Raw genomic sequence first — 15,127 nt, forward strand, 5'->3', positions numbered from 1 at the left:
GCTTAAGAGGCAAAATACAAAGCACTTAAACTAGATTTAATGCACAGTGGTTGTCTAGAGATACAGATTTCTCTGGACTAGCCCCTTGCCCCATTTGACAGGAGTCAGACTCACTATGAAGAGTGAGGCTGAAGGAGGCCACAAATTGTATCAACAGACCAGAGGAATTCCGACTACTGTAAACAGGAGAGCCAGGGGAGCCTTTACCAGGCTGCCAAAGTGCATAATGCAGCATGCCAAAGATCAATGAATCAACGTGGTTTTCTTTGCATGCAAAGTTTGAACACAGGTAATGATAAGAAAGGAACGGGAAAGCAGATTGAGTCTTGCTGTTCCATACAGTAAAAACTTTCCCAATTCAAACATAAGTCATACTGTGTGTTGCACAATACCCCTCCAAGCCTGCTGAGGACCTCAGCCCAAAAAGAGAAAATGCCCAAAAATGTACAAAGTTGATTTCTACAGAGTGTCCACCCTCCCACTAACCACAGCCCCTACACCCCATCCCAAGTCCACTGATCCTAACTGGGGTGAGATCTAGGGGAGATGAAATGCTGTACTATACTCGGCACCAGACAGCTAAAAAGTGAATATAAATCCCTCCTATCAGGGGCATTGCTTTGTTACGGGAGGGGGGGTGGGTCTAAGCAAGTGGTGAGAAGAGAAAGTAAAAGAGAGTTTCTTAGATTTTCCTTGGGGAATCTTACAAAGTAATTTTTCAAATATTTTTTACTGCTAAAATCTAGCGGCTTTAGAGGCTAAAAGAAGCAGCTTAGTAGACAACAGAATGCTTTATAAATGATAAAACACATAATTTTCTTTTCTGTTTGTTTTTGGTGTTAGTAGCCTCACACAAAGAGCTACTTATGTCACCAAGTTACCTAATGATAAGTAATGCTATAACACACCATTTTCTCTTTACAGGCTTCCCTTTTGGTGATGTGATGCTTTTCCCAGGTTTCATGGGCCACTTGAATGAGAATTGCTCCCAAATCCCTCCCCATTCATTACCTCTCATGTGAATTTTAGTCCTGCACTTTCAAGCTCCCACTAGAAATTTCCAAGTGTCCCTTAACACCTGGAGCCAAACAAGCAAAGCAAACAGGTTCATTGCAATCCTGTCTCTACAGCTGTCTACTACAGCTCTCCCCTAACTTCTGTCTTTGGCAATGTTATCATCATAATCCTATCAACAGAGACTCAGAACCACAGATCATGATTAAAAGCCTTATTTCCCAAATCCAGTAAATGGGTTTACTGAAAGCCTATCCATTCTTCCTTTTCAAGCTCTTCAGCTGCCTCCCCCCACCATGCACACACAGATCTCTCTCCTTCCAGATCATTTCTAACAAGTACATGCTAAGACCTTTGCCATAACCCTTAAAGTGATAATACCACCTTTATCATTTCACACTCATCAACCAGTGCCATGTATCACCACTCCAACTGTCAAACATATTCTCCTAGATGATGTTTAGATTTCCCCACAAATTACCAATTAAAGTTTCTTCCGGGCCCTCTGCAACCTAGCTCTTTCTACCCTGCCTTTCCAGCTTTATCTTTTCTTCCTCCTTCATGGCAAATACTTAATAGACAGTCTAATTAGACTACTGGATGTCTCTTGCATACTGATTTGGACTTTCCTAATGTGACATAGTTTTCATGCTGCTCTTTTTAGAATACCTTGTCTTGCATTATACTTTTGAAATCTTCCTATTTTCCAATGCCACTCCTTCTAGGAAGTTTTCTGATACCCCCAGGCAGGAGAGACCTCCTCCCCCAGTGTTCTACCACCCTTTAGGGATCTCAGCACTACACAACTTTGGACTGTAAATATGTTTTTCTTTCCTTAAGGGCAGGAACAAACTTATTTCTCTTTGTATTCCCCCATAGCGCCTACCACACTGCTTCACACACACAGCAGATAGTCAACAAATACATGCAAAATAAATAATAAATAAATCTCTTAAAATTCATAGTGGCACCAGTAAGCCAATGCTACAAATACAGTGATTTTAACTGTACTTTTATTCCACCAGATCTTCAACAAACACCCTTAAGGCAGTTAAGGGCCAATAATTCCTATTTTATAGAAATTCAAGATGCAAGGAGGTTACTATTTATGCACAGAGCATTCTTCTGAGTATAATTTGGCCTGTAAAGATTCAGTAACTAATGCAATGTCACCCTGTTGATTTGTGGCATGTTTCCATGGAAATAATAACTTCTCTTGCTGGACTCTCCGTCCAGCTTACTTGAGGATACCTCTAAAACCTGACTCCATCAAAGCAATCTTCTAGAGATGAGAAAATGTACAACACTTTCTCTACAATATAAATGTAAGAGATGTTTCTCTGCCCCGTAAGTTGTCAACATATCCTGAAATCTAACGTAAGAATGATAAAAATAAATACTGGCATATAAAGCCTCTTAGTTTAAAATTTACTAGGCTTTGAAGTAGAAGCAGTTATGAAAACCTCCTTTAATAAGATCTTTAAAACATGTATTGATTGCCATATACCTGGAAAGAAAGTACTCAACCCATTACACTGCCCTGAGATAGGAACACATTTCTAAGATATTATGAGAGAAGCATATAGCCAACCGGAGATAAATTTCCATCTCCCATCAGTGTCTCCTCTGTTTCAGGCCAGGAGTAGACAACTACAGCCTCTGGGCCAACTGCTACCCTGTGATCTACTTTTGTAAGTAAAGTTTTATTGAAATATAGTTACACCTATGCCTTTATACAGCCTATATGACTGTGGCTACAAAGACAGAATTGAATAGTTGATAGAAAAACCACATGGCTGCCTAAAATATTTAGTCTTGATTCCTTTATAGAAAAGGTTTACCAAATTTTGTTTTAAACTGCAAAATTATACCTCTTTCCCCAGCAACACCACTTTTAAGAATTCATCTTTAGGAAGTAAGAATACAAGTGCAAACAAGAGTGTGCATATTGAAGCAACACTCCTTTTAAAAGAAAAGAGCTGCCAACAATCTCAATGTCCACAAACCAAGAGTCCATTAAATAAATTATGGTACAATGATTTACTAGGAATCCATTAAAAATTATGATGGACATGTAGATTTACAGACATAAAAAGTTATCTATGATAGGGCTGAGTAAAATTTAAAATGCAAGTCATGTATCCATAATCCTTTTATGCTATTGACACCTATCCTTCCTTTGCAAATGAAAATATGACTAAAAAGATGTTAATGAAATGGTTCCTTGGTGGCAGCTTTTCAGAAAGTTTTTATTTTTACTTTCTGCAGTTTACTTAATCAGATCTGTAGAAAATGAGTATATCCTTTCTACAAACACTATTAAAAAAGTTTAAACTATTATAAATTAAAATCAAGGTGCAGAGTTTAGATTCTGCATTTAATTTTTTTTTTTTTTTTTTTTAACGTTTATTTATTTTTGAGACAGAGACAGAGCATGAACGGGGGAGGGTCAGAGAGAGAGGGAGACACAGAATCTGAAACAGGCTCCAGGCTCTGAGCTGTCAGCACAGAGCCCGATGCGGGGCTCGAACTCACGGACCGCGAGATCGTGACCTGAGCCGAAGTCGGACGCTTAACCGACTGAGCCACCCAGGCGCCCCTAGATTCTGCATTTAAAAAGCACTAAGCTTTTCAGAAAATAAAAGGTTGTGTTTTTTGGGGGTTTTTTGTTTTTTGTTTTTTTTTTGTATTTTTTGGTTTGGGCAGGCTTCTAGTTTTGTTCTTGCTGTTTTAATTGTTCTTTTTTCTTTGTTTTAAAGACAAAAAGGCTCTTAGGCTTACCAATAGCCTGCATATCTAGGCACTGGCATTCCCACTTTATATAGCAACCTCAGTTAGGATGGAAAAAGTCCCCTGCAAAAGCATGCATGGGTTAGGAAGAAGAGAGGTTAACAGAATAGTCCTCTGAATGGAAATGTATTAATTCAATCAGTGTCTTACTTGGGTTACCATAAAAAGGTTCATAAAGTACCCAAAAGCCACATAAGATTTTAGAATTATGCTGCTCAGTGGCTGATTCTCAGTGAAGAGTAAGAAAGGAGAGATCTGTCTCCATCTTCATTTTCCTCAACAAAAGTATTTTTTAAACCAGCAATGAAAAGGCCAAGTATGTACATGATACAAATACTAAGAACCGAGTACCACCACTGATAATGAGACGCTAAGTCAACACCGCATAAGGCTTGAAAACTAACCACAAGAATAACAGAAGGAGAAATTGCTAATAACAACCAAAACAGTTCACTCTCTCTGTGCCAGACTTTACAGGCATGATTTCTAAGTCCCACTTTATAAGTGAAGTAACTGAGGTTCAGAGAGGTTACAAAACTTTTCCAAAGTCACATAAAAAAGAGATAAACTGAAATGCAGATAAATCTGCCTCAAAAGTCTAGACTCTTCCCACCACACTAGCTAATGAAATAGAAATTACATTTCTAATGAAGTACTATATAAAATCCCAGTATAAATTTAACAAGTTAGAAAACTTGAAATTCCTGGTTTATAAAGATATTACAAAATTACCATGTCAATTAATTTGTTTTACAAGCAGTTTATTTTAAATAGTGTTTTCTACATTATCTTCTCAGTTAAATCTATCAATATTCTTCATCTTTACACTTACACATATATACGTATATACCTTTGCAGATAGCAAATATAAAGCCCAAAAACTTTCATACTGAAGTAGAGTATGGATATATTTGTAGACACAGACTCCAGTTAGACAGAAAACTGTGACTTGGTCTTTTATGACTTTTCCCACAGTAAAATTATTTCATTGCTATGGATTAAACAAAATCTATGCCCTGAAAATTAATATGTGAAAAGCTGTACAATGACATAACTAATTTTTTTTTTTTTTACATTGGCATTTAACTTATACTATTTTTCTCTTAGATATATTCTCTTTTAAAATTATGCATAGGGGCGCCTGGGTGGCTCAGTCAGTTGAGCATCCAACTTCAGCTCGGGTCATGATCTCACAGTCTGTGAGTTGGAGCCCCGCGGCGGGCTCTGTGCTGACAGCTCAGAGCCCGGGGCCTGTTTCGGATTCTGTGTCTCCCTCTCTCTCTGACCCTCCCCCGTTCATGCTCTGTCTCTCTCTGTCTCAAAAATAAATAAACGTTAAAAAAATAAAAATAAAAATAAAATTATGCATAGGAGCGCGTGAGTGGCTCAGCCAGTTAAGCGTCCAACTTCAGCTCAGGTCATGATCTCACAGTTCTTGAGTTCGAGCCCTGCTTCTGTCTCTATGTTGACAGCTCAGAGCCTGGAGCCTGTTTTGGATTCTGTGTCTCCCTCTCTCCCTGCCCTTTCCCCACTCGCACTCTGTCTCTCTCTCTCTCTCAAAAATAAACAAACATTAAAAAAATTTTAAATTATGCAGAGACAGGGGCGCCTGGGTGGCTCAGTTGGTTAAGGTCTGACTCTTGATCTAGGCTCAGGTCATGATCTCACAGTTCATGGGTTTGAGCCTGACATTTGTCTCTGTTCTGATGGTGCTGAATCTGCTTGAGATTCTGTCTCTCCTCTCTGCCCCTCCCTGTCTTGTGCTCACGCACTCTCTCTTCCTCTCTCTCTCAAAAAAAAAAAAAAAAAACTTAAAAATATAATAAAATTATGCAGATATTGGCTTTTCCTATGAATTCCCCATAACTGCACCTCCAAACTCATAATAACTAAAACCCTTAACTCCCAGATGGGGAAACTAAGGTTTTGCTGTGCCTTCGTTTTTGGAAGTGTGGGAGTACTAGGCTTTGGTTTTCTGATCAGGTAGTCAATGGATCTCTGGTAGAGGCCTAAAACATAGGACTCTGTAGCTGTACCCCTTCCATTTAAAGCACCTCTGATTTTTGTCAGTTCTACATATTGACTTCCTTATAAAATTTAATTTGAAAGAAGAAAATCCCCAGAAGATTGTACAACTACTGTTTTTCTTCTTTCTTTTTTAATAGCTGCCTTAAGTTACAGATGGATTAAAAATTAAGACAGAGGAAGAAGCAAAGACTTTGGGGTAAACTTTTCTGGTTACAGATTTTGGAACTTTATTTCCTCATCTGTAAAAAAAATAACTGTACCTGCCCTGAATGCTTTTTAATAATTGAATAAGATAACATGGGTACCATGTCTAGCACACCAGCTAAGAGGTAGCTATGAAGTTGTTAGTTTTTAATCCTCATTCTTTTACTGTTAGTAACAGATGAAAATAAATGCTAAGCCAAATATTTATTTTAGATCTGAAGATGCAGTATGTTCAAACTAGGATTGGCTAAAAGAAACTAGATGTTAAGCAAAATAACAATGTTAATCAAAGGTCATCTATAACAATATTGAAGTACCACACAGGAGAACACAATTACTTCTGATAAAACATAATACAGGCTTAAAAAGCACTAAAAGCAGCACATTTTGCTCAATAGTTCTCAAGCCCTATGCAAGACTATAAATGAAGATAAAATATTGTGCAGATGTACATGTATGTTGCTTGCTACTATTTTGTTTGATTCTGAGAGGTGTAAACACTACCAGCTTTAGTATGACCCTAATTCCATGAACACAAGTGAATATTCACAAAGCCAGGGACAGAGGTGGGGGTCTTATCTACACAATCAAGCTTCAAGCTCTACTACCAAATGATAATGATAATGAGTATAATAAGGCAGGAAGCTTCCATTCAGGCACATGATTAGAAGTGATGATACAGATGTCCACAGAACTCAGCAGAATTTCCCAACTTTGCCTCCAGTCTAGAGCTAACCGTAACTGGTATCACAGAAATAACAGCAATGTACTGACATCCACAAAGGCCAACCTGGTGAGAACTGTGCAGAGTGGCAAAAATGCAAAACTAATGGATGACACAAGGGGATTCTCAGAAAACAAAACAAAAACAAAAAAAAAAAAACAAAAAAAGGGAAAAAAATCGAAAAAGGGAAAAAAATAAAAGAAAAAAAGTGTCTGCCAATGCCTACCCTCCCTTCCTTTAACTGAAGATATTAAAACATTTCATTTAAATTTACCTCATTGTTCCCCCAAATTCAAGCTTCCCAAGGGCAAGCTGAAAGAAAGGGATATACAGTTTACTCAATACCTACTGGGTCCCAAAGTTTCCCATGTGTTATCTCATTTCATCTTCCTGACAAATCCTCAAGCTAATTGTTCTTTTCCCCATTTCAAAATTGAAGAAAATAAAGACTAGAATTACAGTGACTTATCCAAGGTCACAAGACTAGTTAAGTGGCAACATTAGACTCTGAAGTCAGGTCCCATCTTTTAATCTTACTCCCGAGTTCTGCAATACCAAACACTCATGTCAGATACAATGGGGCCAGGAAAATGCTGAGAGAACAAGTACTGATATTAAAAATCTTAAATCAACTTTAATTTTCTTATTAGATATGATATAGGAGTAATTCTTTTTTCCTCTTGGATTATGAAGGAAAATTTTTAATAAATCAAATTGGAAAAGGTTGAAATAACCACAACATCCTTTTTATAGTAAAAAACTGCTTCCATGATCAAGATAACATATATATTTTTAGACAATCTAAATGTACATGATAGATTTTTTTCCCCCAAGTTTGGCAGTGTTAAAGAGTTTTTCTACTATTTAGGATAAAGAATTAATTTTGAAACTGGCTGTAACAGGGAAAAAACTCCAACACAAAGTAAGTTTAATATTCTTCTGAAAAGTGCACTATAAAATCTGCAACTAAAAACAAAAATCACCAGAAGAAAACTCCCAACATCACTTACATCACTTACATCCAACAGAGTAAAAAGAAAGAATTCTTAGTTTGGAGTATTCTTTAGGATGTTACATAAAGTATCTAATCAATTCATCTAAATTCTGAAGTGCCGCATCCATACATAAATCTTGATTCTTACTATAGAGTTAACTGTTTATTGGTTTAAGACCTCCCATAGACAATGAATGTATCTGTTTGTAAAGAACAAACCATTATACAGATAGCATTAATCCGATTAAACTCAGAGGTCTATCTGGACAAAATCATCACCTGACAGAAGTATATAAACCACTTCACAGAAATACATAAAAATATATAAATTTCTAGTACATAACATTTTAAAAAATAACTTATTTATCAAGAGAAAACTATCTTAGTTTAACAACTCTACAAGTTTTTCCTTGTATCTGACAGTGATCAGAAGGTCTGTGGACATACAGGCACACACATACACAACTCTATTTACGTATATATATATGCATTATTAACAGGAAGAAAAATGACACATCACAAGAACATGCAAACAAAAAAGTATTAAGGTTTGAAAGTAAAGAGAAACTAAAAGGCAATTCAAAATTAAAATTCAAACTATTATGGTATCTTTACTTAGGTAAGCCCAAGAAAATCCGTATTTCTCCTATTCACTGGGAAAAAATCAGGCACATGAATATTTTATAAAGTCACAATGTAAAGTCAGAAGGCTGTTTCATACATCCGCACTTTAATCTGTTGTAAATTAACTGGAGTCAGATAAATCGTGAAGCAATCCTGAGAGTTACATGTAACATGCACAATTACAACCGAAGTCAAATCATACACACCCTCAGCTAACTGTAAGCCTAAAACAACTGGAACAGCGAATGAGAAGGCTAGAGTGTCCCCTGGAGAGGGACTGGGGTGGGGGCAAATCTGCAAAGTGGATAAATCTGATACAACTGGAAAGCCTGAAAATGTCCTAAAACCCTGAAGATGCTCACGTGGTTTCACAACAAAGTCCCTTTACAAGACTCACAGCCCAGATGACTTGCATCTTTTAAACTGCCCTATTTCCAGAATTCCTGATTTTAAATCACACTGGAAACCTCTGGCTGCAAATGAATTAGAATGGTTCAGTTTACCCCTTCTAAACACCAAGGGGGAAAAAAACAAGCACCATACTGAAGTTTGTTTTGTTTAAACTGGACCTTCTGCATTCTGAAATTGTATCCCTCTAACAAATATAAACCGTTATTACAAAGAAATGGTTAATAAAAAAAAAAAGAAAAAAAAAGAAACCAGACTAGCCAGTGAAAGGAATGAGGGAGTAGTAATGGTAACATACAGTACCATGAGCTGCAGTGGCCTCCCAGTCAGTGGTGCAAGGTTAACAGATCACTCTTGGCCTTCAGGCAGACAGCAAAACACAGCCTGGGGAAGGGGGGGGGGGGACGGGGAGGGGGGGAGACAGGGACCAAGGCTGGGGGAGGGGGCTCTTGCTCGGGTGGTTTACACAAGAAGGCAGCTCAGCTCCTTTCTGGCGCATTCCTCCTCTCTATCTCCCAACCTCTTTGCGTGTGTCTTGTCATATTTTCTTCAGCTGTTAATTGTCCAGACTGCAAGACTTTAAACAGCCACAGTTTAGGAAAAAGCGAAACCCTTCTAAGTGACCATCACAGCAAATCAGCTTCATGCTGGTGGGTAAAATTTTCCAAGGGAAGTGTTCTTCTGATAGTTCCTGAGTCTCTAAGTCACCCCCACCCGCCGCCACACACACTCCCCTAGAGGGCTAAATGCACTGTGGCAATAAAACATTCATGCGACTTGGAATTTTAACACAATGCCATTTCCCTAGTTTAACCTGAAAGGAATGCACTAGTCACAACAGACTACATCATCCTGCCATTAAACCCTGCCAAGGAACCGCTTTTTTGGCCGTGCTGAGCCAGCTTTGACGGGAAAGGAGTACACAGACCCACACAGTGAGCACAGAGGGGCCACCTCTGCTTCCTCAGCCTCATCCAGCAACACCCTGCTCTTGAACATGACCCTTGACCCTTCGCATTGTGACCGGCTTGTGATGCATGTGTCACTCTGGAACTTCTGCAGAGCCACACACTGCGCAGGCCATTTGCTGCTCCCTCTCAACAGGACTTGGGAGGATGCCAAGAGTTCTTATTATTACTGCTACTATTGAAAGTCATAGGTTTAAGTGTGGGGATGCTTTTCCTCTGTGTCCCAGAGTGGTCTGCTTTTCTGTTTCCTTTGTTTGCTCAGGACTTTTTAAAAAACAAACTTTGCATTTGCATTCATAATTAGATTATGATTACTGACAAAATGGTTTGCTTTTGGGACTACTTATCAAAGCCGCCAGTTCTTTTGCATTTAAGTGACATTTAATTTAGATTTGCAAAATACAAAAACAGAAATAATTCTGATTTCTCCTGAGAATTTTAGAGAAAAACTCAAAGGTGTTGAATTCTAAAACATCCACACTTAACCATTTCACACAAAGCAAGTAACGAATCAGATTTAAAAAAAAATAACTCTAGGTTCATTGATTTATTACTGGTGCAGAGATTTCTGCCTTCCAGGGAGCATAATTGACAAATCAAAGAAAAATAGATGATAATCAGACGAAAAATTTAAGTATTAAAAGTTTTTAAATGTTTTCATTATTTTTTAACTCTGTTCTGATGCCAATTTGGCCCTTTACAACCAATCACAACAGTATCTTTACTAATTTTGCAAGTTATCAGATACCATCATTTTGCCCCCCAAAACCTTTTTCTTCATCCTCAACTTTTCTTCCACTATTAAAGTATGTCTTCCAGATTTTTTTTTTTTTTTTTTTACTTTTCTGATCATTAACTATTTTCATATGGGGCACTTTCACTTTCAACTTTGCCCTATTATTTTGGCTTTATTATTCCTACTTTCTGCTATAGTCCCAGGCAGTTGTAAAGAGCTCTCCTGCTTGCCCTTGACCTTGAACTACAGCCAGGTAAGGTGCGAATTATCCCTACAAAAGGCAGAAGGTGTTCCAGCTTTAATCTCCTTGAGTAAGGCCATGTGCTCTCCTCAGTAACAACTGAAGAACATCTTATTTCATGGAAGAGAATAATCTAAAATACAAAATGATCATCTCTAAGCAAGTTAACATGCACATGTAAAATAAAACCAAACTGTCTTCTTTAGAGTAATTTTTGTCTCCTTAGTAGTTGGAATTAGTCTTAAGCCCTAGTTAAAAGAATTTTCTTCTTTTTCTTTCCTTTAAACAGACATTATCAGGCCTTGAAAAGTCATTCTAATCCCTTCACCTTAGCCAAGCCATGCTAATTCTAGACAGGAGGACAGCAATTGATTAAAAACAAAAAAAAGAGGAATTATATTTGACTTGGGGGACAGAGGGTGGGAGATCAACCCAACAGAGAAGCTTATCAAAGATTATCAAAACCTATATTAAATGTTTCCATTTCAAAATGTAAGTGCTGAAATAAACTCATTTTAATCTGTATTAAAACAGCAATAAATACATGATTTTTTTCAAGTTACCTGACATCAACATATATTCATATTCCAATTCCGATGTTTTAATGGGAAACCTAGTAAAGTTGAAGACTTATATGAGATTAAAATTATAAAGGATAATTTCTCTTTAAATCCAGACAGATACACTTTTTTGATGGTATCAAATTAACCAATACAGTGATCCCAAAGTATCTAGTATAAACATTCAGAGAAAGAAAAGAGTGAAGGTCTGTGAATATTACAAGAGGCATGTTAAATCCTCTCGATTGTGATGCATTTCCTGTGAAGACCTCTGGAATTTTGAGATACATCACTCAAAAAAGCGATAATCCATCTCATTCTATTTCTCAACAAATTGTCAAGCAATTTTATAATGTAGTCACTGCTCCACTGATACGGTGATGCATCATAATGCAGAAACCACAGCATGGAACAAATACCACAATGAAAATATTTTATATGAAATATCAACGGCATAGAACTTGCTAGAAAATAAAGTCCTATCAGTTCTCTGAAATGCAAAAAGTTGCAAAAATCCAAGTTTTATAGAAATATTAACTTATTTTGGTGGGTACATTTGAGATGATCAAATCTGTGATAACCGTTGGTGATCTTCATTTCCTCTTAACCAAAAGAAAACCTTACCATGTGCAATGGCATTTAAAAATACAAGTTTAAAAGTTTTGTAAGCTACCTTTTAATTTCTAGAAAGCAAAATAGGTGAGATTTTTCTCACTGACTTCTATTACAAGGAGCACAAACACAAGTTCATTTATTCCTTTCAAAAAGAGTCCACTTGGAGCCATTGGATTGGCTAAATCAACTACCACTACCCCACACCCAGGCAGTTAACAGGCTAACCCTGAGTTAAGGCAAACCTCAGAGGCAAGAGATAAGAAAAGGAGATGTGTGGATCAAGGAGGGAATGAAGAAAAAGGAGATGGTGTGGATGAAATCCGACTGAAAGAAAAGCAAGCAACAAAAAAAAAAGGGGGGGGTGAGAGAAAGAGTGGAGGAATGAGCTGGGAGGAGTGAAGTGGAAAGAAGCAGGGAAAGGGAGAGAAAAGAAGAGGGAGCCTGAAGGAAAAAAGGGGATGGCTGGGGGAGAGAGGAGGAACTGGAGCCCCACAACAGCACAGTGGATCAAGCAGCTGGCCAGAGATGCTAATTCAGCGCTTTAACAAATCAATGCCACTTGAAAAGTACAATGCGAGCCCTCACTGGGTAGATGTCAGGGGACTGAGAAAATGCATTCTCAAGTATTTCACATTAAGAGGGAATAATGTGTTAATTTATAACTCTTCACCCTATACACTTGGATTATCTATCTGTGTCAGCGATTTGACTTCTTAAATTTATCAAAAACGCACGCAAAGGGAGGCAGCTTCAGCTTCACCACTGGGAAAAGGAGGTTTAGGGAAAGTCTGTCCTGGGTAGTACCGCAGTTCTCTTCACTTTCCTATCTGGGCTGAAGTACTGCGGTGGGGGGAGGCAGGAAGGAGGAAGCATCTGAAGCAGAGATCAAGGGAGGAGGGGAATTCCTGGTCCAGTTACGAACACAACCAAAAAAAAAAAAAAAAAGGCTTTCTTGGCCTGTGGTTGATTGCATTAGGTACCATCCGTCAAAAGTGACACCGAAGAGAAGGAATAACTTGAATCAGCAACCAGAGCTGCCATCATCAGAATTTACTTTACGGAAACTTACTTAAGTCTCTCAGCACACCCAGCGGAAGAGAAGCTGCTGACAATTGGACTGTAATTAAACAGTACTCTCGCCTTGCCACCAGAGTTCCATAGAGCTTATCAAAATAGGAAGGGAAGAGAGGGCTAAGCTTATTCTATCTGGTTAGCTTTGAGACAGGGAGGAGAGACGTTAACTGATATTACATCCTACCCTAATGTTCCTTTCTTAAGAAAAACCTATTTTATTAAACATGAAATTCTTGGAATTGTTTCCTAACTGTCCCATAATGTAAATTTAGCCCACTTTTAATATAATGATAGCATCATTAGAGTGTTTCTAACCTGAGGTAGAGAAAAAGATTCTGTTGGTGCTTTTGCTGCCAAAATTAAAGCATTATTAGACTTAAGTTTTTAAGGTGCAAGCACTGTCAACACACAAAGGCAAGTGTCTTAAAACTGGGGAATAAACAGATGAGAGTAAGTTTCCAAACAGTGTTTTAATTATGATCATTTCTTCAAAGATACGAAAGGGGAAAGTGGTTCTACATATAAAGAACAAAAATGATTGGACTGTAACTGTTTTGAGTTTCACTTTAAGATTGTTTAAACTACACACAGCAGTATTTTAAACTGTGGAGTATTTTTATTTGCAACTTGCACAATTGCACAGAAACAGACATTCTCTTTTTCGAGACATTCATATGTAAATAAATGCTGATGAATGGAAATGAGATGCTATACATGATGGGCAATGCTCAACATTTAGTTTAAAAAAAAGGCGAAGTTACCTCACTCACAGAAGCTGGAATCTCTTCCCGTCTACAACTGGGCACAAAAGGAAATGAAAGACAATGATGGACCTTCTACCAGTTTCTATTGGGTAAACATTCACCAACAGAGATACTTATGACAGAAAACAAACATTCTTTCAATCTTATGTTCTGCATCTTTTGTATGACATATTACACAGAGCCATTTTTTTAAAAATGTGTATTTGATTAAAGACTGAAATTATAAATAGCTCTTTTTTACAGCTGCGTTGAGCAAATGGGTTAAAATGTCCAAAATAGTATAGTTATTTAATGAATGTTTTGTTTCTTTCAGAGGAGATAATTAATAAGGAATTTCTTAGGTCAAGACCATGGAGTACACTACTTTTCCTTTCCATAAAATCTTAGGAGACATAATATATATTCTAGGCAATATGTTTTCAATGGGAAAGAATCATACTGTATGCATTTCAAGGGTCTCTATGCCTGGAGAGTAGGATTTGTCCTATCCTTGGTTTTTGCATGAATTACCATTGCTGTCTGTCCCATCCAAGCTATCCCTGTGTAAACTATCTATCCTTATCATTATTGGTACCATTAATCCCATTCTCCCCTTCCCCCTCCTCCACCTCACTCACCTAAGGGGTTAAAAGACTTCAGTACATTTGTGACTTGTCAGTGACATATAATACCCGGGTCCTTCATGCAATCAACTTTTACTTGACATGTATTTGCTCATCACAGGACCCGCATTACTACTGGGAAAATGAAGAAAAACCTAAATTAACACTTGACATTCAATATGGTCAAGTCCTTAATTGGCTGGGCTTCCTGAGAAAGCAATTTTCTATTCCCCAAACTGTTCGCGTGTCATGTGTGGAGTGCAGCTCTTGGCCATCACTGCTGTCCCTCGCTCCCTCTAATGAGAGCAGATGAATTAGTGCTACGTGACACGATTTGAACAGGGCCTCCTCCTCTTCCCCTCCCCCCAATCTTTCTCCTATACCAGTGACAGCTGTGTGGCAAGGGAAAGAAAGAAAGAAATGCAAGAGCAAAGAATCCTGTAAAGGATGATCATTTTTTTAAATGAACCTTAAATGTCTTGTTGAAACTCCAGAACAACAGGGTCATTTAATTGTGGAGGTGGGGAAGGGGGCTGTTACTAAGAACAGGGGAATTATCTGGCTATGGTTGATTTGGGTTGTATTAACTTCCAGCATGTTTCTTCCATTCCTGGCTAGTTGCAGTATTAGATTGCACTGGCCTAATTAAAATGGAATTTACATCCACTTAAAAAAGTTTTTTTAAAGGTCTGGAGAATGGGTCAACTAGAAAAAAAAATGAACAGCATGAAATGATTATTATTCTAAGATAAACATACCTCTAAAAGAAAGTCCTTTCACC

General features: G+C 37.7%; 1 protein-coding gene across 16 annotated transcripts in view; it reads right to left on the bottom strand.

The window, feature by feature from the left end:
• BNC2 (basonuclin 2) overlaps positions 1-15,127 on the bottom strand; it is a 427,090-nt gene that overhangs the window by 256,154 nt on the left and 155,809 nt on the right. The window contains exon 1 of one of the 16 annotated variants that reach the window (XM_042964287.1): positions 9,090-9,175. The exons of 14 other annotated variants lie outside the window; for them this stretch is intronic. In XM_042964287.1, the coding sequence (XP_042820221.1) occupies positions 9,090-9,092 (3 nt within the window). In that variant the 5' untranslated portion in view covers positions 9,093-9,175. Of the gene's footprint in view, positions 1-9,089; positions 9,176-15,127 lie in introns of those variants that run through there. One more of the 16 variants, XM_042964288.1, reaches the window with a different exon arrangement.

Source organism: Panthera tigris, chromosome D4 (assembly GCF_018350195.1).
Source record: "Panthera tigris isolate Pti1 chromosome D4, P.tigris_Pti1_mat1.1, whole genome shotgun sequence".
Lineage (NCBI taxonomy): Eukaryota > Metazoa > Chordata > Mammalia > Carnivora > Felidae > Panthera > Panthera tigris.